This window comes from Ceratotherium simum, chromosome 17 (genome assembly GCF_057802395.1).
Source record: "Ceratotherium simum simum isolate JZ-2026a chromosome 17, ASM5780239v1, whole genome shotgun sequence".
Taxonomy (NCBI): Eukaryota; Metazoa; Chordata; class Mammalia; order Perissodactyla; family Rhinocerotidae; genus Ceratotherium; species Ceratotherium simum.
Window position 1 is genome coordinate 17275277 of NC_141916.1, and position 24546 is coordinate 17299822.

Sequence of the window (24546 nt, forward strand, 5' to 3'; positions counted from 1 at the left end):
GGGAGCCACCTCTGTCTCCTATGTAACAATGGGGTGTGGGGGGTGTCGTGGGGGAGGGTGGCAGAGATAGACAGGATCACAGTTTCAGTTACATGTCTATTTTTTATTCAATATATTAAATATATTAATCAGAAAAGTCACATACTATAAATCCAGGAAAATACACAAATATAAATGTCAGAATCTGTCATTTGTCTTCCTCCTAGAGTAAGTTTATGTACACGTGGAAGGAGGGTGGGAAGAGAGAGCAAGTAGGAGGCTGGGAAAGGCTTGCCCAGGCTGCTGGGGGCCCATCCCTCCCTCCCAACCCCCACTCCCACCTCAACCTCTTCCTTCCTGTATTTACAACAGCATTCGGCTTATTTACAGCACGGCGGTGTGTGTTAAAAACGGTTTATCTTACAAAAACATGAAGGCCAGGGCCGGGCTTGGGGGGTAAGACGAATAGTAGGGGTCGCCCCGTGAATGCACCCCCTCCCCCAGGGCATGAGCTCTCTGCTGATCCCAGAGTGAGTCAGGAGGCCAGCCAGTCTGCAGCTCAAGCCCAGGCCAGGGGGCGGTGCTCCGGGGCTCCTTGGGCCATGGGCAAAAGGCACGTGGGGTGGCGTCTGAGCGTGCATACACAGTGCACGTGTGTTCCCAGGCTGGGGTCAGAAGGGCAGCGTGTCCATGAAGATCTTGTCGACAATGGGTGGAGGGGGCACCAAGTCCTCCAGCTTGAGGTAGAAGATGCGCTGCAGGCCCTGGGTGCACAGGGTCCGAAGCTCGGGCAGCTTGCCCAGCAGGCGTGACAGGCAGCTGGCCGGCTGGGGCTCGCCCGCCACGGCCGAGACATGCTCCTTCAGGCAGCTGGCAATGCGGTTCTGCAGCTCCTCCACCCGCCGCGGCTCCTGCAGCCCGTGCCGCTCTGAGGAGGGTGCAGGATTAGCCACACCTCTGAGGACCAGACCTTCCCCCAGAGACCTGGCCTCCCACGGGTCTCTAAAACCTCTGCCGCTGACCTCACACTTTGCTGGCACTTTTTTTTTTTTTTTAAAGATTTTATTTATTTATTTTTTCCCCCAAAGCCCCAGTAGATAGTCGTATGTCATAGCTGCACATCCCTCCAGTTGCTGTACGTGGGACTCAGCCTCAGGATGGACGGAGAAGCGGTGCCTCGGTGCGCGCCCCGGATCCGAACCCGGGCCGCCAGCATCGGAGCGCGCGCACTTAACCACCAAGCCACGGGGCCGGCCCTTTGCTGGCACTTTTGCAAAAGCAATGTTCACACACAGGAGCCCACTTCTGATCCCCATCAGAAGTCTAGGAAGGCAGTAATGCTCATTATCCTCATCTTCCACGTGAGGAAACTGAGGCCCAGGGAGGTTAAATGACTTGCCCAAGGTCACAAAAAAGAAACAAAACCCTAACCCTGGCTTTCTGACTAGGCCAGTGTTTTTTTTCCTCCAGACTCTTCTGAGAAGCTCTGGGGTTGAACAGCAGTGTTTTCGAGGCCACTTCCAGGAAAAGATGGCCCCCAAACCCACCACTCCCTCTTCGGCCCAGAGTGACTTGGATTTTATCCTATATAGTTGGGCCCCCTGAGAAATTTAAGTAGAAAAGGGATGGGGGCAGATTCTGGTGCTTTAAAAAATAAAGAGAGATCTGAAAACCTCCACGTTTAACACCCAAGAGTCATCCTGTGTAATTATATTTACATAAAGGACACCACAGGTGCAGCCAGCAGTTACCCTGGGGGCCGATGAGGGAAGACGCACAAGGAGGAGTCTGGGGTACTGGTCACGTCTTGATCTTGGTGCTGGTTACACAAGTGTGCTTACTTTGTGAAAATTTATCCTCCATGCACTTTTCTGAGTGCAACGTAATTCAGTAAGATTGTAAAAACAAACCAAAAGCCCAGGCCACGCACGGCACCATACAGTCCGGATCTTGGGCAGTCTGGGATAACTTACAGGCTGGCGTGGACTTGGCAGTCAGATGTAGCTGGGCCTGAACCCCCGGCTCTTCCGCCTACCAGCTGTGTGGCTGAGCAAGTGCATGTCCCTCTCTGTGTCTAGTTGCTCTCACTTAAACAACGTAGGGGCCCAGGAAGTCCCAGATGCCAGCCCACCAAGGGCCAGGCCCTCAAGACCTCCCCAACACCTTGGGACAGTGCCCTGCTGAGGGCCCAGCTTGGTGCTGGCCACTCACCTGTGATGAGGACAAGCGCGGAGAGGCAGGCAAAGGCAGGGACGTCGACAACCAGGCTGTGCAGGGACCGGGAGAAGGCCAGGATGCTGTCGATCCAGTCACCGAATCCGCGGGCACACTGCAGCCGGTGCAGCACAAGGCCTGAGCAGAAGATGAGCTTCCCCTCAGCCGGCTTAGACCTGGCAGGCGGGACACAGACAGAGGTCAGGGGGACTCGGGGACAGGGTGGCAGGGGAGGGGCCGAGCGGACAGTGGGCAGCTCACCGGTAGGCCAGCCGGAGGATGAAGAGCTCCAGGAAGGCTGACTCCAGCAGCAGGTCCTGGTCGCCTGGGGACAGCTCGGCAAAGCCGGGGATCTTCTCCGCCCACTTGCGGATAACCTCCAGAGAGCCCGAGAGCAGGTCATAGAACTGCTGCACATCCCCGGCCTCTTCCTTCCCAAAGTGCGGCAGCACCAGCTCCTGGAACTACAAGGGCAGTCCAGCAGGGTCAGCACCCCAGCGAAGGCCCACACTGGGGCCACTGTGCACACCATGTCATGCGCTCAGGTGCCAGATCCTAGGGGAGAGAGTGGAACCGAGATTCCGCCCACGTTCGCGCTCGCCAGTTCTCACGTATTAACCCAGGGCTGGGGCAGCTGGAAGGAGCACATTTTTCTAATTAGCCACCTGCCTGAGGGAGCACATATTTCCATCCGGTCAGCCCAGAGGGGTCTCCTCTTTTTACAATTTGTCGAACTGGATGGGGGGCCTTTTCTAGCATGCACGAAGGCACTGAATGTGGGTGGGCAGGGCCTCACCTTGGAGTAGTCCAGTTTGGCTGTGCTGGGCCCCGCATCCAGGTGCGCCCGGACCAGGGAGGTGAGGAGATTGGCAGGGGAGGCATCGGGGGGCTGCTTGGGCTTCGAGGGGAGCCGCCCCCGCCGCCCCTTCAGACTGTCTGTCCGGACAACTGCAGAGAAATGGGCGGGGGGAGGAAGGGATGCTCAGCCCACGCTGTGCACGTGGATGCTGGGAGTCCAAGGACCTAGAGCCCCCGAGAGCCTGGGGACCCTACAAGGACCTCCCCCACAACAAGCCAGGCAGGTGGACTGGAGATGGGGTGGAAATGAGGTCCAGGCACGCCCTCCTCTGCAGCCCACCAGGACAGAGGTCTGGCGGCCTCTGCCTGCCCCACCCCTCTCATGCCCGCCTCTGTCCCGCCGGCCGTCCCAGCCACCCACCTTCCTTCACCATGCCCACAGCCAGGCACTTCTGGAAGCGGCAGAACTGGCAGCGGTTTCGCCGCCTCTTGTCCACAGGGCAGTCCTTGTTAGCCAGGCAGATGTACTTGGCGTTTTTCTGCACTGTGCGCTGTGGTGGGGGAACACGGAACAGGCTGTCAGAGTGTGGGGTGGGGAGGGGGAGAGCCCAGGGGAGGGGACAGTCCAGATCCTGCTGCCATTGCACACAAAAGCTCTCTCTGTTCACAGCTATTTTTCTAACATTTGGGTGGCAGGGGAGGGAGAGATGGAGGGGTGGGGGGAGGAAGAAGAAAGTCTTGGGGACACTGGGGGAGGTTTCTGCCTCAGGAGGAAGACCCTGAGGACACAAGATGAGGGGTTGGGGGCTCCCGGCAGCCCAGACGCCTGTACTTCTTCATGTGCCTGTGTCCGCCTGCCCCTCCCCTGGGGCAGACAAGAGGACCCAGGAGGGGCGGGGCTGGGGACGGAAGCTAAGCAGGCACCCAGCGCTGGGACAAACACACAGCCTGTTCCTGGGTCCACCCCCAGCCCTCAAGCACCAAGCCTCTTCCCAGTTCTTTTCATCTCATGCCAGGGACACGAGTGCCCTTCCCACCAGGACCTTGAGTGGCGGGAGGATGGGCAGAGGAAAACCAGAGCTGCCATTACCCTCCTGGGCACCCCTGTGGCCCGCACCCTCTGCCCACATCTCACCCCTCCCTCCATCTCGCTGCAATCCCATCAGCCCTGCGTGCCCTGCTGCAGGAAAGGTCCCAGCCCCCTGGCACCTAAGGGTCCCCTCCTGGCAGGCCTGCCCCCTTCCTGAAGGGCAGGACCAGCTGAGAGAAGAACCCAAGGGAGGCTCCCACAGACCCCGCCAGGATGAGAGCAACCCCTCCCACTCCTCATAAAAAGCCGCCCGCAGGCAGCCTACTACCTTGAAGAAGCCCTTGCAGCCCTCGCAGGTGCGGACACCATAATGCTGGCACGAAGCATTGTCCCCACACACAGCACAGCGGCCCTCGCTTCCACCCGGAGCCCCACTCCGGGCCTTGGCAGAGGTCACGGGCGCATCCAGCATCCCCGAGGTGTCCAGGTGTGGAGAAGTGGGCACCAGGCCTGGGAAAGCCACTGGCATAGAGTAGCTCTCTCCCTCCCCCAGCTGGTGGGTGGCCTGTGAGGGGAACAGCTTCAGGGGGCTTTGGGCCAGGCTGGGGCCGGCGGGAGGGCTGAAGGAAAAGAAGGCAGGCGGCTGGGGGTGCCCAGAGGCCTTGGGCAGCTGCTCTGTCCATGCCCGCAGGCCTTCATAAGTCTGGCTGGGTGAGAAGGGGCCGAAGGAGCCGTCCCAGGGAGAGAGCTGGGGTGGCTGGAAGCTGGGTGTGGACGGTGACGGGACTGAGCAGGGACTGCCGTAGTAGTCAGAGCCGCTGGAGGACAGGGTCTCATCTAGCGGGCCATTCAGGGTGCCAGGGTAGCAGCCGTACACCTGGAAGTCCTCGAACTTGAAGGAAGCAGAGGCGGGGGAGGTGGCCGAGGACGAGGATGTGGAGGATGCCGAGGAAGAGGCTGAGGAACACGGCTGGGCTGTTCCTGGCAGCTGGTAGAGGAAGGTGTCAAACTCCCCTGTGTAGCCGTCCATGAAAGTGCTGAAGCTGGGCAGGGCGGTGGGGGTCGCCTCGGGGCTGGCCAGGTCCATGGCGGGCTTGCTGAACTCGGGGGTCAGGGGGTCACTTGCAAGGTGGTCACGGGGTCCTGGGCTCGGTGCTGGTGTCCCATACTGGGCTTGGATACACGGCATCTCTGGAGAGGGAGGAGACCCAGGGGGTGGGAAGGAGTCAATGAGAGAAGCCTGAAGCCTGACTTCTGAGTACAGGCTCCTGAGCAGTCAGGTGGCAGGAATCGCAGCCTGACAGCGAATGGGACACTGAGGCGTTAGGGCCACAGCCCACCACAGAACTCAGGAATCCTGGCCCCCCCCGCCAAAGCACCATCTAGACCTCCATGTCACAAAGCCCTTGGGCAATGGCCCAGCGAGAGTGGGCTCAGTCGGAAGGCCAGCCACACCCCAGTCAGCCTGGGAACCCTGGGGAAGGCATCCAGCCAGCATTTCTCTGCTGGAACAGGGGGAAGCTGTGTTCCTCCAGCCCCCTGCCCTCCCTCACCCGGTAAGGCGTGGGTGGGGGCTGGGAGAAGGGTGGGTGGGAGAGGCAGCCAGGCAAAGCTCAGCCCAGTCCCCGGGAGCAAATATGTTGTTTCTCCAACCTGGCACTTCTGGGAATATTCCCAGGCACGGCCTGGCCTCTGTAAAACCCCCTCTCCTGCTCCCTCCAGTGCCTGGGAAGAAGGACACCCCAAAAATGGAAGGGAAGCTGGCAGTGAAGACCCAGTTGCCTAAGAAAGTGGCCTAAGCACCAATGAGTCTGTCCCCCATCCCTGCCCCCTCCCTACATACTGAGCAAAGGCTGCAGATCCCACATGCACCCCAGTCCTGCCATCTGCAGATGGGTGCCCACTCTGTGCTGCCTGGGATGCTCCCAGAAGCAAAGAGAAAAGGCGCTTAGGCCTCCGCACCCAGTCCCCAGCTCCCCAGGGGATCAGGTAACCTGGCTCCAGACGATTTAAAGATTTTATTTATTCAGTTTTTCCCCCCAAAGCCCCAGTAGATAGTTGTATGTCATAGGTTCACATCCTTCCAGTTGCTGTACGTGGGACTCGGCCTCGCGCTGGACAGAGAAGCGGTGCCTCGGGGCGCTCCCGGGACCCGAACCCGGGCCGCCAGCATCAGAGCGCGCGCACTTAACCGCTAAGCCACGGAGCCGGCCCGGCTCCAGACGATTTAAAGGCCATACGCTGGAGAGAGGCCGAGAGGGGGCAGGAGGGAGGAGAGAACAGCCCCTTGGACTTCCGGAGAATGGACAGAGAAATTTCTCTGCTACCCCCAACGCATTTTTCCCTGTTATTTTTATAAGAGAACTCTCTGAGTCCAGCAGAGGACTTGAGGCGGCTATGCAGGGAGGAGAAGGAGCCTGCTGGTGGCGGGAGGGTGGACATCCTGCCCCTGCCTGGGTCCCTCCACTAAAAAGTGCCTGTGCCCTGAAGAATTCAGGAGCTCAGGCCAAGGGGGTTACACCTCCCAATCCTGAGGAGTCTGAAGGAGCAAAGGTAGCATCATTCAGGGAGGATCCTTAAGTTCCAAGATTGGTCAAACACTAACACAGAGGAGGCTCTGGGACAGTTTTACACCGCACCTCCATGCCTGGGGTCTGCACAATTCTGGCCTCACCAGTCAGGGTGGGAGGCTGGGTAAGAAAGCAAGCTGGAACAGAGAGTGCCATCATCACAGGGGACAGTGGGAGGGGGCAAAGGTTGGCACCACCTCCTGTCCAAGAGCCCAGGGAGTTCTCTGGTCCTAGCCTTTCTCTCATCTCCAGGGGGCCTGCACAGGGCAGCTCCACCCTTGGCCTGACACTCCCACCACCAACCCAGACAACAGAGCCCCTCAAAGCTCCAGCCCCACCTGCCCAGTGGCACCCGTCCACAGGCATACAGCACCTTCGAGAGATAAGGGTGGCCACGTGTGCCTGCACTAGGACAGCATGGGCAGGGATGGGGCTGGGGTGGAGGAGAGGTGGCAGCCAGGCAGGGCTGGGCGTTCCAGCCTTATTCAAATCCTGTTTATCCACTTGGACGTCCCACATCCGGATCAACCTCCACCAACCTATCCCCCCCCACCTCGTGCAGGTACTTCAGGACAACATAAGATATAGACCTACATCTAGCCTGGGGGGGAGGGGGAGCACTTCCACAGGGAGGAGGAAGAGGCGGGGTTGAAGGAGGGAGCAGGGAGAATCCGGCTTCAGGCAGGTCCTGGCAACAATGTGGTTTGCACCTGTTATGCTGAGCAAGCCTCAGGCTGCACCCCACCTGTGGGACCCAACAGGGACGATAGCCGGGGGTATCCTCCAGGTAGTAAGTACCACACCAGAGATGCCAACATTAGCAACTCCCATCCAAACCCCCCAAGACCAGAGTTTCCACATCACACACCCACCCACCCACCCACCCACCCACACACACACACACAGGATCCAAGCTACAGCCAAAAGCAATTTTCCACGTACTTCCAGAGACCCTGCTCCAGCCCCTAAGACGACTCGTTTATTCCAAGACAGCAGCATCCCCTTAACGGTTCAGCCCCTAATGCTAGCCATTTCCTTCACCAATCCAGAGATCTCCTAAGATAGTGCAGGCAGAAACTTCAGCCTGGGGATCCCTGCAAACCAAGCCACAGCCTCTAAAGTGTTCAGAAAACAACTAGGGGTATGGGGAGGGGAGCTGACAAGCTGGAAGGAAGGAGACTCTTTCGGAAATCCAACCCTGTAGAAGTCGGATGGATCTCAGCAGCCGAAGCCCTGTGTACCTTTTCCCCTACTGCACTGAGGCCCCCATCAGCACCTCAGTGCAGGGCGCCATATGCCTACTTGGGCACCCTGGGAGACTGAACTCCCGCCAGCCTCCTCCTGGACAAGTCCCCACTCCTGGCGCCAACCCTAACCCCCTGCGGCTTCCACCTTGCACAGACACTTTCCCACTCCCCGCCGCGCCCAGCAGACTCCAGTCCGATTTGGGTCCTCATCCCGTTCCAACCACTCCCCCTCAACACAGGAGCTGCACCCTCCACGCGCCCTCCTGCATGCTGACCCTACAACGTCTTTTCTGCTCGCGCATACACCCATCTCCTTCCTGCAAGACCCCTAAAAACCAAAACAGACAGCCCTGCTGAGACGCACGCTCCCCGCGGTGGCACCTACCCGGCAGGCTCCTGCTCCCCCTGCCCGGGACCAGCGGCCCGAGTCGCAGCCTTGTCCCGCGTGCGCTCCGCCGTTCTGCTCACTACCCCAACTTTCGCAGCCTCCGCCACTGGGGCTCCCCGGCCGAGCCCGACCCTTCTCTTAAGCGCTCCGTGACGCACGGGGAGGGGCGGGGGCGCCTCTGACGCACGAGGCCCGGCGCGCTTTGGCCATACAAGGGCGCGGGGGGCGGCGCGGTTCCGGCGGGAGGCGGCCAGGGGGAGGCGCGGGGACGGGGAGCCCGAGGGGGCGGAGCGAGAGGGGGGGCCTGGAATGTCTGCGCGCGTGACGCACGCGGGGTTCCATTGACGCAGGGAGCGCGGAGCGTTTGATCTATAAATAGTCCCCTCGCGCCCGCCGCGCCGGCTAAAAATAGCAGCTCGCGGACTCGCGAGGCTCCCCCCAGCAGACCTAGGACCCGGCCCCGAGCCCCCAGGGCCGAAATAGCCGGCCCCGAGGGCCAGAGCCCGAGAAGAGGGCGCTCGAGAGCCGTGGCCACGGGGCTTCCCCCGACGCAGATCTCACCCTCCGGCTGCTCCCGGGAGCCAAGACCGCGGCCCAGTCCCTCCGGCTCCCTCCCGCCGGGCCCCGCCCTTGCACTCCCCCCAAGCCCTTCCTGGAGGGTCGCCCTCTGCCGCTGCTGGGCGGCCAGGGCAGCACTAGGGCTGGCAAGTCAGGGACACTCCTGCGCCCCCACCTCAGGCCAGGGAGCAGCCTGTGCACTTGACCGGTCTTCCCCAGCACGGTCTGGCTCTGAGAGGTTGCCCCAGGCACTGTCAATCAGAACCCCCCCCCGCCCCCGCTTATTCCCTCCCCCCAATTTCCCTTGCAAAGTACCTTCCGGAGGGCAGGGGTTTGCCAGACCCAAGATGGGCCAATGGGCTCTGCTCCACTCGCTGAACTTTTTCTCCCCAGTCCCTCACAGAGTGAGTGCACCTAGTTGGGAAACTACCGAATTTCAGAACCGGGTGGAGCCTGAGAAATCTTTTCGAATTTGTGCCGACTCTTCCCCATTTTATAAATAAACAGGCTCAGAGAAATAATAGCACTTGCTCAATGTCACACAGCGAAGTGGTGGCACACTGGGGAGGAACCCAGGGCCACTGACTGCCTCTCTAGGGGCTCCTTCCCTGTCCACATTAGGGAGTACCCACACTCCCACCTCACTTCCAGCACCTGTGGGGAGAGCAGCTCTGACCTGCCCCGTGGAGCAAGAAGGGCCTGCTAGAGCCGGATCAGGGCACAGACCAGGCTGCAGCCACCTGGAGCCTCCCCTGGTCTGGCTGTCACCCCTCCAACCCATTCTGCCCCAAGCCTGGGGAGCCCTCACTTGCTAGGTAGGAGAGGAAGGAAGAAGGGCACCCCACACACACTGGGGCTCTACCCAGTCCCCTTCTCCCCTATAGGTCAACATGAAGCATTTTTGCTTCCACTGACCCTGCACCCCCCGACCCCACTCTCTGCTCATCTGGTCGCCCTACAGCTCTTCCCTCTACCCTGGAGGCACTTCCTGCCCCTCACTCCCACCCTCCCTTCATCTCAGGTTTCCCACACCCTGGTCTCCAGCCCCCACTTCTGCACACTCAAAGGTCCCACCAGCATCTCCAACTTCACCCATCCCAGACAGAGCTTGTCATCTCTGCCTCCCTGCCGGCCATCCCATCTCTGCTTTTGATGCCCCACTCGACTTTTCATTTTGTCCTGCAACTGTTTTGGAATGTCTCTTGGGACCCCCGTTCCTACTGCCAGCCACAGCCCACGCCTCACTGGTGCCTGAAGGAACAGACCAGCTGAGTGAGCCCACTGACCTCCACCTCTCCTTGCCTACACCCATTAAGAAAACTGCCCCTTAACCAGCTTGTCTTCTCTTTCCAAATCCCACTGTCCACTGCGGATAGAGCAGTCTTCCTGTAACACCAATCTCCTTTAGTGATCTGGTTAGAACCTGCCATTGCTCCCCCATCACAGCATACAACCTCAGCGTGAACCAGTCTCCAGAGAGCTCTGGCTTTCCCCTGAACCATCTTCCAAAGACCCTTCAAGGTCACCTGGGTAAAGGTGAAGGATGGGCAGGATAATGAGAATGGGACCATGCAGGATCTCCACCCCACTTCAGCCTAAGTTTTTTCTGTCTTGGGCTTTTGCATAAGATTTTGCTTGGAAAAAAAGGATTCCACAGCAAAAAAAAAAAAAGGCTTGAAACCACTAATATAATTCACATCCTCCCATTTTGCAGATAAGGACCCAAGGGTTCCCAGAGGGGCTGCACCGTGCTCAGCAGCACACAGCAAGTCTGGGCTGGTGAAATCAGTCACAGCCAGGTCATGGGCTGGCTTCCCACCTAGCCCCCACCCCCCCGCCCCCGGCCCGGGGATGCCTCCCTCCAACCCAGCAGGGCCTTCCTCAGAAAATAAAAACAATTTTAATATGTCAGCAGAAGATCAGTGGTCTTCCCTCCATCCCTCACCAGCAAAACAGGTGTATTAGCTGTAGCTTGACCAGTCTGTGCTCAAGCCAGCGCCTTAACGGTTTTTTAAGAGCTGAGCCGTCCTTGAGCCCTAGTACCCCCTCTTCCTCCTCACTACTCTCCATTTGTAAAAAGCAACACAGAACATCCCTACCCTCCCGTGGGATCAGCCCACCCAGGAGCCTCAGAGAATTCAAGTGTGGTGAGAAGCTGTCCAGGGCCCGGGCCTAAATCTCTAAATCTCAGCATTTAGCCTCCATATCTGTGCCTGCAGCCCAGGCCCCGCCTCCCCAGGATGTTCCAGGTTGGAGGCTGCTGTCTTGCTGGAGGGTGAGGAGATGGCAGCTGCCACCTGGCCATGCTTGTGGGGGGGGGGGGTGCTGGGGGATCTGAACACACTACAGTCTGAAAATAAGTAAATAAGGAGAAAAAGGCAGAGTCCCTCTGTGGGAACACAGCCAGGGCCACCCATTCAGGCACCCGTGTGGAGCACCTAGCCTAAGACAGAGGCGAGAGAGGTGAGAAGGGTATGGGGACCCTGGGCCTCATCCCTGCTGGCCCTCCAGGGAGGGTGGCCTGAGGCTCTGAAGGGGGTGGAATTCGGCTAAGGTGGAACTCTGGAGAACGGCATATTTGATGCAGATTTTGGGAGGCCTAAAGAATAAGCTGGACAGAGACTCCCAAGAGACCCCCCCACACATACACCCAGCCTTCAACAGCAAGGTCAGAGTGAACAGCTCCTTGGGAGGGAGCGGGGGAGGGGGCAGGTAATGATGAAGCAGGTAATGATGGGAGAGGTGTCCAAAACTAGAGGCGAGGACCAGAAGGTAAGGCAGGGCCATGATAACACAGGAAGGGCAGGGAGAGGATGTCATGTTGGAGACAAGACAGCCGCCCATGTAAGGCTCCCACAGCACCAATCTGCACTCGTCACCCCCTGGCTCCTCGCTGCCCCCATATAAGGACCTTGGGCTAAATGTTCCCACTACCCACTGGGCACACTGCTCCTCTTCCTCCCTTCTTCTCTAATCCTGCTGATCCTCAAAGACTTCAGATCATAGGGCACCCCTCTGGACCAGCCTAACTCTTAACAATAAGCACCTTCTCCCCGGGGTTGGGGTGAGTGATGGGGAATACCAATCAAGGGTCAGACCTCCGCCCAGGGCACTTCATGTGGATTCTTCCACTTAATCATCTCTCCAACCTTCCAGGTTTGCAATCATGACCCGCATTTTATAAACAAGGAGATGGAGGCTCGGGGGCAGGACTCAGACTCAGGTCCCCTAACCCCCAGTTTTGTGCTGGACCCACTGCCCTCGACTCTGAACTCCAGCCCCATGTACCCTGAAAGTGCAGCACAGAACCAGGTGCGTACATACCACCCGTAAATTAAAAACTGCGGCGCCTGTGAGGGGGTCTTTGGCGGGACTGGAAATATTCCAGTTCCCAGTCTGGACGATGGTCACTCTGGAAAAGTCATCAAACTATACTCTTAAGATTTCACGCCTACAATCTGTACACTTTTCTGTTATGGATGTTATACTTTCAAAAATAAAAGTTTATTTAAAAAACAGTCACACCTAAAGGGGAGAGAGATATTTATTCAAAAGGATGCAGATGCCGCTGGCGTTTACTGAGTACGAATTCATTCAAGTGTGTGGTCCTGAAATCACAGAGAAACAGTGGCTGTTTCTCATTAAGTATTTGTTCTACCGACACATACTCAGGACATCTACAGTTAGGAGAGGCTGTGACATCTTCCATTAGAACGGGGTCCTTACACGGTAGGTTTTCTGAACCACTAAGCCCTTGCCCCATAGTCAAATCTCACAGGGCCCAAGGACTTATCTTGTGCTCAGATTCATCCCTCTCCACCAATGTGTGAATGCCAGGGCAAGTCCCTGTCTCTCCCACCCTGGCAGGGGACCCTTCGTGCATCCCCAACAGTAAGCAGCCCAGGGCAGGCCCCAAAAGGGCACCTTCGTCCACCATCGTTCTGCAGCCAAGAGAGTGAGTGTGGAGTTGGGTAAACAGGGGATGGAGGAAGTGGAACTGCACAGGCCGTTCCCACGCTGCCCCCCCTCGGGCTGGCCCCCACGGCTGCTGAGCAGAGGGCAGGAACTTGCCCTACTTTCACCAAGACCATCCCCACCCACAGCCTCCACACCCTTCCCACAGGGTGGGCAGAGGGAGCGAGCTCTGTCCCCTCCCGAGGAGCAGCCAGCCCAGGGAGCTTCCCCTCCTCAGCCCCAGGACCTACCGCCAGCCCTGACCCGGCCACTTCCTCTTCCTGCCCTGGCAGCGGGCAGGGGGATTTGTGCTGTGGGCAGGGAAGCACTGCCTACGGCCCCAGGGGGCTTCCCACAGACCGCTCTGGAAACTGGGGATGTAAAGTCAGGCCCAGGCCCTGCCATGACCACACATGTTGTTACCTCCCCGAAAACAGGCTCCCAAGGACACGGGGAGGTCAACCAGTGCCCCCTCACCCCAGCCGCCAGCAGAGGCACAAGATGGAGGAGCTCTCAGAGGCATCTTTGACCAGGAGCCAGCGAGCCTGGTCTGTGACCTGGGGCCAGTCCTTGTCCTCTCCAAGACCGTTTCCTCATCTGCCCGAGGCAGACAACATCACAAGTCCCTATGCCGTGCCCTGAGAATTCAATCCGCTAACAGAGGGGAAGGCTCAGTAGTGCAATGGAGCACTGTCTGGGGCCAGGACCCTAGCAGGATCCTGGGGAGCCAGCACCCCCCTTCTTCGAGAACTAGAGATAAACAGTAACCCCATCCCCCTCCAGGGTTGAGGGAAAGGAAATGAGAGTGTGCCCAGAGATGTGGCTCCACCCAGCAGCAGGAAAATTCTAGACTCTGTATGCAACAAGTGCTCAATTAATACTCTGAAGAAAGCTGGTTAATTAAGGTCAGGCCTCTCTCCACAGAAGTTATCTTCAGTCCAGTGATTTCTCGACCCCCTCCGCCTCTCAGGCCAGAAGGAATGAACACACAGCATAATGGAATAAGATCAGACTTCAGGAAGAACAGCCAGACAAGAGCTGGAAAACGCAGACAAGATCACGAAGCTCCTTTGGGAAAGGCTGGCCCGCGCCTCATCTGCACCCTCCTCAAATCTCCTTCCATGCCCCTCAGTCTGCTCAGCTCCCAGCCAGCTCCTCTCTCCTCCACTCTTGGAGGGTCTCCCACCACCATGCAGAACATCAACACCCACCAGATTCCCCTTCCCCTGCCCAAGGTCTCCACCCAGCCTCCTTGGGCAAAATTTCAAATTCCAAAATAAAAACCCTCTGATAACGAGACCCAGCCGGAAAGACTGATGCATTTTCCTATTGTTAAAGTATTTTTAGTCGCAGGCTCTGGATTCGTTTAGAGACTCACGTTCAGAAAGGGAAAAAATTTTTTTTCGAGAACTCAGAAGGAGAGCCTCCCACGTAAGAAGCTGCCACTTATTCCGTGCCGGGCCGAAGCCCCTGGCCCGGGGCCCGGGGAGCGTGTTTGTGGCAAGCTGGTTGGCAGACTCGCCAGACTTTGCTCCAGCCCTGCTTCTCAGGCACCAAAACCAGCTGGGAAGCCGGGCAAGGAGAGTAGGGCAAGGCTGAGGACTCAGGGAAGCCAAGCCCTGGGTCCCCACCAGCTGGGGGACTGAGGGACCCTATTTGGGGACCAATGCTGAGGTTCCCTGATGGACACCCAGCTCACTCCAGCATCCCTCCCCGGCCTGAGCAGACCACTACCCCGGTCCAGGCCAGGTCGACAAGAGAGGAGCACCTAGACCCTGTTGGAAATCTACGAAGAAGGAGAGAGATGGCATTGCCTGTCTATTTCCACGTCTCCCGGTTCTCAGCCACAGCGTTCCCAAGCCCAAATCCCATCATCCAACTGTGGCCAAGCCTTTACTCTCATCCCTCAGGATGGTCGGCCAACCTTACTTCCCCTTCCTGACCCCTGCCCAAGGCCAAAGAAACCACAACATAGGCAGTCACAATGGAAAAAGATCCAAACAGCCCAGCTCCCATGCCTCAGTTTCCCGGTTGCCAAGACTCACCAGCTCCCTCCTCACAATCCGCTTTGACTCTTAGGGATCCTAGACAGCTGCACCAAGGGAGAATCCCAGGGTTGGTTGGGGGCTCTTCTTGGTGGTCTCAGCGAGCCCTGCGGGATGAGACGTGACTGCCCAGTCAGCCTGTCCTGCCCTGCCCAGCTGAGGCTGTGCACTGGCTGAGTGGGCTCAGGACATGGAGCTATCTCCAAGCCAGTGTGTCCTCCTCTGTTTATATAGCCGAAACCAGAGCCGGCCTCTGGGGACAGGGGGAGCTGCTTCAGGGCCCTCTTGGCTGAGGCCTGACTTTGGCCCAGGTCAGCAAGAGCCCAAAATAGTCAGCTGACGGGAGCCCCGGCGTGAGCGTGACCCTGGGCCCATGCCCAGGCCTGGCAGACAGGTGCCCACGTCACAAGACCAGCAGCTCTAGCACTCATGGGGCCCTGGTTGGCAGCCCCTTAGGGTGGCCTTGGCAGTGTGTCTGGCATGGGAGATCCACCCAATCGCCACCATCACCCAGACAACAGGGTAACACAAGGAATTCTGCCCCGGGGGACCACTGTGTACCCAGAGGGGAGGCTGGGTGCTTAGGAGGCCGGGTCTGAGCTGAGGGTAGAGGTAGGGGCCACATGGAGGGAAAGACACCTGGCCCACTGCTGTCATCATCACTCACGTGCTTCCCAAGTCCAGCTCTCCAGCTGACCAGGGACACCTGCCGCTCCCACTTACAGTAATTCCTCTCCCTGTCCCCAGCCTGAGGTTGGTGGCACAGAGTCTGCTGCCAGCAGGAGGCCAGTGCATACCCAGCCCAGTCCCTGGGACAGGAGGCCCCACTTCCCAGGGCTTCCCCTCCTTCCATCCAGGCTCGGACTGGATACCCCGCCCTCCCCATCCCAGCCACCTCTCTGGGACTCCCTGCACCCTGAATATCAACTCCACAGGTGGCAACAGTGTTTGGGGGGCTGGGGGAGATACTGAACCAGCTCCTGCTTCATACAGGGATCTCTCAAGGCCTGAGAGGGGTTGCTGCTCAGAGATGGCCCTCTGCTCTGGGGAGGGAAGGAGGAAATCACAAGATCCCTGTCCAGGGTGCCAGGCTGAACTCCAGCTCCTTCAGGTAAACATGGCAGCCAGGACTGTGGTGCCCTTGGCCCCATCTCAGTATCTGAGGTCCCCAGAGAAAGGCCTGGTGGAAATCCCATCCCCACACTCCACTCCTCCCCCACAGATCAGCTTGTACCTTCTCCGGAAGCATCCTCAGATAAGTAAAGTGTGTCCTCCACCAGCAGGCCAGGCCTCTGGGCTTGCCCAGAATCAGGAGACCTCGATTCTAAGCTTGGCTCTACCTGTCCTCCCTGTAGCACCTTGAAAAGTCACTTCTCCCGGTAACTAGTTTCTTCATTTGTAAGAGGAGAAGTGAGCTAGATGGCCAAGGATCCCTCTGGCCAAGGCTACGAGTCCAAGATTTTCCCTCTCAGGGATGTTGGGATGAATAGTGGAGGGTCTGTCCCTGCCCTTTGTCAGCAAGAGCCTCCCCATTCATAGAGGCACTCCCCACCCCATACCAGACCCCACAGGACTGAAAGGTCTGCTATAGTGGGGAGGGGGTGGTCATCACCCTTTTGGGGAGGGATGGGGTGGTCCCAGCCTTCCCTTCATACACTCCCCTGGTGCAGTGTCTACACCCTAAAAACAAGCCAGCTTCCCATCCCCCATGTCTGCCCCACTCTACTCCCAGCCTTGAGCTACCCAACCCCACCCCATCAGCTTCCTGGAATGAGACGCATGCTGTCATCCCCCATCCCCCACTCCCATCCCCTGCCACCAGCCCATCTCACCCGGGCCCAGAGCCCCCCAGCCTATCTTGCTAAGAAAATCAGGCTTCCCCTTCCCCACCCCGCATTACCCCCACCACTGAAGAAATCAGATCTCCCTATGCTGAGCAGCACCTCGCCTGCCACCTCTGCAGGGCTTCCCCCTCCAGCCCCCAAACCACATCCGCTTAGGGCAGTTCCACACCCACCTCTGCCCCCAACTCCACCTGCTCGGGGGCCCCAGGGGTGCACAAAGGACAACGGCAGGGCACTTACCACTCTGGATGGACCCACAGACCTTGGACAACACTCAAACCATCCCCTGGGCCTTCAGGCACCAGCAGAAGGAGCCGGGACACCACGGAGGGGCCGGGGCTGGCCTCTGTCCATGCTGGAGGCCTACAGAGGGAGAGTTAGTGTGAGCAAGGAGAAAGCAGCCAGCAGGGACATTCCCTGGAGACAGCACAGCCAGGAAACAGCAGCGGGAACAAGGGCAGGACCCAGGCCATGAGCGGGGACAAGCCAGCCCAGGGACCTCCCTGGGCTGGGCCTCAGAGCCTGGGGGCCCACGCCCCAGGCAAACAGCTCTTGGGGATGTGGGGTGTGGCCAGGAGCTGCCGACAGCATCTGGGGTGTCTCAGGGCCACGGAGACACATGCCAGCGCCCAGCCCCTCGGCCTCACGCCCCACTTCAGGTGAGGGTGCCTCAGTCCAGCTCTCAGCCCCTCAACGTGCACAAAAGGGCATCTCGTAGGCAGAGAAAAAGAGAGCTATTGTGAGGACAGAGCCAAATACCCCTCTCTTCTTAAGGGGCTCCAACGTGACCCCCCGAACCTCAGAGGCAGCCTAGTCTTCTCACCAGAGCAATGGAGACTCTCAGGAAATCTGTGAAGGGACTCCAGTCCCAAAACGAAAAGGCCCAGCTTGGAGGAGAGTGGTTAGGAGCAGGATGCTGGGTCCCAGACCACCTGGGTTCAAATCCTGGCTCCATCACTCGTAACCCTCAGCAAGTTACATAACCTCTCTGTGCCTCATGCTCCTCATCTATAAAGATGACCATCTGTAACTGACATCTCTAAAATTAACAACCACAGGGTTATCACCAGGCTTAAAATGAGTTAATATGTGTAAAGGACTGAGAAGAGCACTGGATACACATGTGTGATATTGTTATTAGGAGAAATTAAATAAGGACACACAAAAGCTAACCCCAGACCCTGGTTCCTGTCCCAAGCCACTCCTGGGCACCTGGCCTCTCCTTCCTGAGCCAACTGTGTGCACCACCTCTCCAGCCTCTTCAAGCTCTCCTCCTGACCTCACTGGTGCCAAAGCCCCCTTCAGCCAGGGCACCCTAGGCCCCCACATCTCTCCTTCCCTTTTCCCACCCTTATTCAGCCCTCTCCTCTCGCCACTGGGCCCCAGAGTGAGGGCAGGACCAGCCCAGGCTTGGCCTTCTTTGGTTATCGGGCTGCCCTTCAGGCCGAGACGAGGTCTGATAAAGAGAAGTAGATGTTTCCATGATGGGAGGTAGAGGGAGTAAGGAGGAGGGCCTCGGAGTGTGGGTGATGGGCTTCCTCGCCCTCCTGACCTCTGCCCCAGGGTCCACAGGCTAGGGGGGGCTCCTGTGGCCCACGGTACCCAGACTCTCCTCTTACAGAGCTATCAGCAGCCCCCACGTCCCTGTGAGTGTGATGAGAGCAGGGAATGAAGGCCACAGGAGAGGAGAAGCTGGTCTGGAACATCTGGAGGGCCTCCAACCCCAAACAGAAGGCAGAATCAGGCTCCAAACCCGCCCAGGCCACTGGCTACACCTGCTCCCTGGGATAACACTGTCGTCTTCCCATACCCCAGAAATGGATCTGCTGTTAGGCCCTAGGGCCCCCCAACCAGCTTCCCTTTTCTTCCTACCAGCCCACAGCCAAGGAGGATGGGCAGGGAGGGCCAAACACCTCCCACCACAGCCAGGCCCAACCTGAGTGCCCAGGTCTTCCCCACCTGTGTCTGAGAAGAGGGGCCAGAGTCGGGGACTCAGGTGGTGCCCAGAAAGTGATTCCTAACATCTCAGAGCAGGTATCTGATCCCATCTTCTGTCCCAGATCAAAATCACCTCCTCAACAGTCATCACCAGCATTTACTGGGAGCCTACTGGGAAGCAGGCAGTGAGCAACGAACAGTGGGAGACCCAAGAAGGAGCAAACCAAGATCCCTGGCCCCTAGAGGTTACGACAGGGGAATGAATCAAGGTCCATCACAATCAGCACTGTGCAAAGCAGAAGGCAAACCAAGGGCTGAGTGGGCTGGAGGGGGAGAAAGTGATGGCCCCCCAATGGGATGGGCGCATCCGGCCAGACTTCAGCACCCAGCTCCGGCTCCCCCTCCTCGCTGTACTCCAGCCCCATGGGCTAGCTTTCCCCACTCAGGACCTTTGCATTGGCTGTTCCCTCTGCAGGAAGTCATTGCCTGGGATGTCTGTATGGCTAGCTCCTCCTCATCAATCAGGTTTCCATTCCATTCCACCTCTTTCGAGAGCCTCCACCCCACCCCAGCAGAGTAACCTATTTTTATGATCTCCACAGGATGAAAGCTGTTCATGTGCTCACTTGTCTGTCTCAGTCACCGCAGTGTCTTCAGTCTCTGACAGAGAGCTCAGCACTCGTAGGGCTCAGCAGGTGGTTGTGGGATGGAGAAAAGCAAGACTCACACATGCACGGGAACAGAGCTTCGAGGAGGGTCGGCCAGTCACTTGGCAGGAGGTGGAGAGCACCCTGCAGCTGAGAAGCTGTCCCTTCCATTTCAGGGCCGAGCCAAAATCTGAGGGTTCTTCCCTATGCTCTGTCACAACCCTGCCGCCAGGAGCTCCCAGCCCTGGCACCCAGCTCTGCCCGGGCCCACCTGAAACCTCCCTCTCCTCCTTCCTATCAAGTATTTGAGTCTTTTCTTTTTTTTTTTTTTTTAATTATTTTCATCCATTTTTTTCACTTTTTCTTTTGTGAGGAAGACCAGCCCTGAGCTAACATCCAATGCCAGTCCTCCTCTTTTTGCTGAGGAAGATCGGCCCTGGGCTAACATCCATGCCCATCTTCTTCTACTTTATATGGGACGCTGCCACAGCATGGCTTGACAAGCGGTGCGTCGGAGTGGGCAGATCCGAACTTTCGAACCCCAGGCCACTGAACCGGAGCTCGAGAACTTAACCGCTGCGCCACCAGCCGGCCCCCCAAGTCTTTTCTTAACTAAACTCCTCCTTGCAACAGGACATGGCTGATAGACCCTCTGCAGCCCTGGTGGCCTCCTGGGCATAAGCTCTGCATTGGCCAATGTGCCCACTCAGAAACAGGCATATTACTATTATTAACAATAACAACAGCAGCTAATATTTGTTCAACACCATTGTGCTAGATACATTACTAAGCACTTTACATGCATTTTCTCATTTCTGCCTCACAACACTATGAGGAAGAGATCTATACACTATGAGGAAGAGATCTATGAGGAAGAGATTATCATGAACATTTTACCAATGAGAAGACTAAGGCACAGAAATGTTAAGCAACTCACCCAAGATCACAGAGCTAAGAGGTGGCAAAGCTGGGATTAGAACCCAGAGAGCCCCACCTGGGAGCCCAGGGCCAGGGATCCCTCTTCCCTGATTGGACCTGTTCAGTGGGTAGAGGCCTCCGACTGCACAGAGCAACTTTTTTTCTTTCTTTTTTCTTTTTTTTTTTTTTGCTGAGGAAGACAGGCCCTGGGCTAACATCCGTGCCCATCTTCCTCTACTTTATATGGGACACCAAGACAGCATGGCCTGACAAGCGGTGCAACGGTGCGCGCGCGGGATCCGAACCCCGGCCGCCAGCAGCAGCAGAGCGCACGCACTTAACCGCTAGGCCACGGGGCAGCCCCCTGCACAGAGCAATTTGACAGCCAACACCCAAGAGCAGGTGGGAGGCCCCCCCCCCCCCCGCCAGGGCCAGGGTCCCTGGGCCTTTGAGCCAGGCACTGGGCCTGACTCTTGACCTGATTTTTTAACTCCAGCACAGACTTCGACATTTATAAGACATCACATTCATCTTGTTAGTCTTGGTCCATCCTTCTGCCCAGTTGCCATCATTTGGGATCCTGGTTTTATCGTACCTCTCAGCTCTAGGTCACTACAAGGAGTCGGCTGGCTTCCCTTTTAAGTCTTCATCCAAATCACTGGTCTAAACATTCATTGGAGTGGGTCTAGGACCAGCCTGTAGCCACCCCTGAGCTCCTATCCAGGCTGTTATCCGCCCCACAATCCATCAGCACCCTTTGGGCATAACTGTTATGAATCCACCTACCTCTGCCCAGCCTTCGTTTCCCAGCATGCTGGTAATACCAGCCCCAAACTCAAATTCACGTTCATTGTAAACCACCGCAAATGCCGCCTCCGCAGAATTCCTAAGCCCAGGTCTGCTCCCGACTCCATGAGACCCTCTCCCGGCTCGGTTTCTCCTCTCAGTCCCACGAAGGGGTTGCCCCGGGCAATTTTGCTCCCTCCGGGCTCGGCGTCTTGGCAGCCGAGCTCCCCAACTCCTGGAACCCGTTCCCCGCAGCTGGCTGGGAAATGGAAGGAATTTCTCTAGCCTAGCCACCTCCAGCGCCCCTCGCGGGCCAAACCCCACCCTTGGCGGGCTGGGGAGAGAAAGCCTTGGCCGCCGCACTCGGGGGCTGACTCTGAGCTAGCAGGATCCGCTGGGAATCCAGTCCCTGCCCCCGCTCCCCGGGTTCCAAGCAGGACCCCCAGTTCCCCCCACCCCCCAGTGCATCCGCGAAGCCCCCCTCTCCCCGGGCCTCTCCCGGGGACCACCTCACCCTCTCCCCAAACGGCCCCCTCACCTGGCCGGGCGAGCTCGGCTGGCCTCTCCGCCCCCGCCTTCCGGGGTCGCGCGCCAGCCGTCGGGGAGCCGCTCCACACGGCGGGGGCGCCCATGCCGGGAGGCCGGGGGTCTGGGCGCGCGCGAGGCCCCCCAGTTCCGCCGCCGCAGCCGCCTCGGGCTCCTGCAGCCGCGCCGCTGCGGCCCGCGCCCCCCGCCCGGGCAGCCCCCGCCCCGCAGTTCCGGCCGCGGCCGCGCCCCCCGCCCCCGCAGCCCGCGGCCGCCCGCGCCGCCAGCCCAGCCCCGGGCGCGCCTCCCCCGGCTGGCGGGCGGGCGGGGACCGTGACGCGCGCCCATTGACGTCTCCGGAATCCCGGCGGCGGCGGCCGACGCAGCCTCATCAATGGGGCTAAAAATAGCGGCGCCCGGAATAGCCGCGAGCGCCCCGCCCCGCGGCCCCCCCAGCCCCACACGCGGGCCGCACGCCCTGTTACATAAGCCGCCCCGCGGCGACCGGGCCGGGGGAGCTGTTTTTCAGGTGAGGGTTGTGCGGCCTTGCTAACACCTTCCGAGGCGGCCAACCTGGGGCTGGGTTATAAATAAATTTACCCGGGGCTTCCCCAGAGGGAGAGATGGAAAAAGTGAGGCCCAGAGAGGCGCGGCAGCGGCCCAAAGTCACAAAACAATTAGGGTGGCTTGAGGGACAGGGCTCTGGCCCTCTTGGGCACCCTCACCAGCATCGCTTGGCCTGCATGCCACCCCAAAGGCAAGGAACCCAGCTAGCAGGGTGCCCAGCTTCCACACAAGAAGGCAGCTCAGACAGAACAAGAGGACTTCTTGGGAGGGTGAAATTTCTCCTGCAGAGAAGCACTCCTGGAGGCAGGTGTGCAGACAGGGGCAAGGCCCCAGTGGTGGATTCACTGATGTGGCTGGTCCCATACTACTGTGTGACCTAGGGCAAGTCACTTCACCTCTCTGAGGCTCAGTGTCCTTACCTATCAGATGAGGATGATAATCTGATCCACCTTTTCTGGTTATCGAGAGGACTGAACAGCTGTGGAGGTGCTGTGTACACAGCAGGCACTCCTAGTTACTTTCTCCTCCTTGCTCTCCTCTAGGAGTCTGACCTCCCCATCCACAGCTGCTCACCACAGTGGCCATGAAGCCATGAGTGGCCCACCCTCTTCTGATCACAGTCTCCAAGCACAGGCCTCCCCAGGAAGAACCTTCCCGGGGTAGGAGAGCTTGGAAGGTTTCTGTCTCCCACCTGACTGGAACACTCATTGGAAAAGGGGGCACTATCTTGTCCTGAGCAAGTCCTTTCCCCCTACAGCCGCCCTACTTAGGAGTGGCTAGTTCAGGGAAGCCAGGCCAAGGCTGAAGCAGTGGGGCTGGGATCCAGGATCTGGCTGAATGGGGCTGGGGTGACAGTGTCTGCTCCTGTATTGTGTGCCGGGCCAGGCCATTGAGGAATACCCATTAAGCAGGACCCAGGCCTGTGCTCTGCTGCACCAGCCATCCACCCCTGCTCCTTTCTGGAGCCGCCTTAAATGACGAGCATGCTGTCTGATCCCCCGCACCCAGGCCAGGCCCCACGGGCCCTGGCCCCACACAGCAAAGAATCTCTTCTGCATTCAAAGCTCTCCCAAAGAGGCCCCACACCCCTACTCAGCCCTCATTCCAGGGGCCACATTCCTCTCCCCACCCCCCTGCCCGCCCCCAGAAATCCTTTTCTGGACCTGTCCTAAACTCCTAGTGCAACTCAGAAGCCCCTTTCTCTCCTTCTTTATAATGATCCCAAGAATCTCTGGTTTGTCTCAAAATCAACTTCTCAGAACTTTGACATTTCTCTCCCAGATTCCAGTATTAGGCCAATAAAGAGACCAAGAAACTGAGGCTTCAAAAATGGCAAGGGAGGGTAGCCATGAGACTGGCTTCTTCCTCCCCCCACCCCCTTCTCCTTCCTACCCCAAGAGTTCCTTCCAAATGGGCTCTTTAAAAAAGCCACTACCCCCTCTTTTTCTTTTTCCAGAAATCTAACTTTTGAAATACATTTTTAAAATATTTGCCTGTGTAGGAGAAATACATTTATTTGGACAGGAAGGATAAAAAAAAAAGGCTCAGTTACCAGTTTTTCCATGAAGTCTTCCAGCCCACAAAGGTCTCTCCTTTCTATAAATACTTAAGCACAACTTGCTTTCTTATACACTCTCCTGTTTTATAACCAAGTAAAACCTATATTAAAATATGTAATGCTAAACCATATACACCTGTGTGGCTCGTGACAGCAGTGTGAGGTGGCAGAAGGAGCACAGATAGGCTCAAGAGGTCTGGATTGACACTGGTTCCAGCTATTACCAACTGTGTGACTTCAGGGAAGTTACCTTCTCTGGGCTTCAGTTTCTTCATTTGAAACACAAGGATGATAACATACCCATCTCACAGAGTCGTCATGAAGAGTGCATCTTTTTTTTTGGTGAGGAAGACCAGCCCTGAGCTAACATCTAATGCCAATCCTCCTCTTTTTGCAGAGGAAGACTGGCCCTGGGCTAACATCCTTGGCCATCTTCCTCTACTTTATATGGGACGCCACCACAGCATGGCTTGACAAGCGGTGTGTCTGTGAGCACCCGGGATCTGAACCCCGAAGCGCCCGGGCCGCCAAAGCGGAGCGCGCACACTTAACCGCTGCACCACCAAGCCGGCCCTGAAGAGTGCATCTTTTTGTTTTGTTTTGTTTTTTTGTTTTTTGTTTTGTTTATTTGTTTATTGCAGTAACATTGGTTTATAACATTGTATAAATTTCAGGTGTACATCATTATACTTCTATTTCTGCATAGATTACATCATGTTCACCACCCAAATACTAATTACAACCCATCACCACACACATGTGCCGAATTATCCCTTTCGCCCTCCTCCCTCCCCCCTTCCCCTCTGGTAACCACCAATCCAATCTTGAAGAGTGCATCTTGATAGCAGATACAAAGAATGCAGCAAGGAGTCTGGCACGGAGTAGCAGACCTGCCATTTCCATGCAGGAGGACTTGGGGGAAGGAGGGGTGGGGACCTTGTCTTGAAGCTGTACATGCACAGCACTCACCCAACTTTGCC

The 24546-nt window shown here is 57.8% G+C and overlaps 1 protein-coding gene across 3 annotated transcripts; it reads right to left on the reverse strand.

Moving 5' to 3' along the window:
- Nucleotides 1–82: 82 nt before the first annotated feature.
- NR4A1 (nuclear receptor subfamily 4 group A member 1) lies at nt 83–21566 on the reverse strand. Of its 3 annotated transcripts, XM_087442363.1 has the most exons (10): nt 21455–21566; nt 20917–21175; nt 16868–16990; nt 14784–14890; nt 4350–5212; nt 3413–3542; nt 2990–3141; nt 2455–2657; nt 2191–2369; nt 83–907 (listed from the first exon to the last, which is right to left on the reverse strand). In XM_087442363.1, the coding sequence occupies exons 5-10, from the start codon at nt 5208–5210 to the stop codon at nt 651–653; spliced, it is 1782 nt and encodes a 593-aa protein (XP_087298489.1). In that variant the 5' UTR covers nt 5211–5212; nt 14784–14890; nt 16868–16990; nt 20917–21175; nt 21455–21566; the 3' UTR covers nt 83–650. The 3 variants fall into 3 exon arrangements, with proteins under 3 accessions (XP_087298489.1, XP_087298488.1, XP_004429114.1); XM_087442362.1 differs by lacking the exon at nt 14784–14890; XM_004429057.3 differs by lacking the exons at nt 14784–14890; nt 16868–16990; nt 20917–21175; nt 21455–21566 and adding an exon at nt 8224–8370.
- Between the last annotated feature and the right edge of the window lie 2980 nt (nt 21567–24546).

Coding starts and splice junctions, on each gene's coding strand:
- NR4A1 (XM_087442362.1), bottom strand. CDS start 5,210: ATGCCGTGTATCCAAGCCCAGTATGGGACACCAGCACCGAGCCCAGGA. Junction 3,142..3,412: donor TGTGGGCATGGTGAAGGAAG/GTGGGTGGCTGG, acceptor ATTTCTCTGCAG/TTGTCCGGACAGACAGTCTG. Junction 2,658..2,989: donor CCAAACTGGACTACTCCAAG/GTGAGGCCCTGC, acceptor CTGCCCTTGTAG/TTCCAGGAGCTGGTGCTGCC.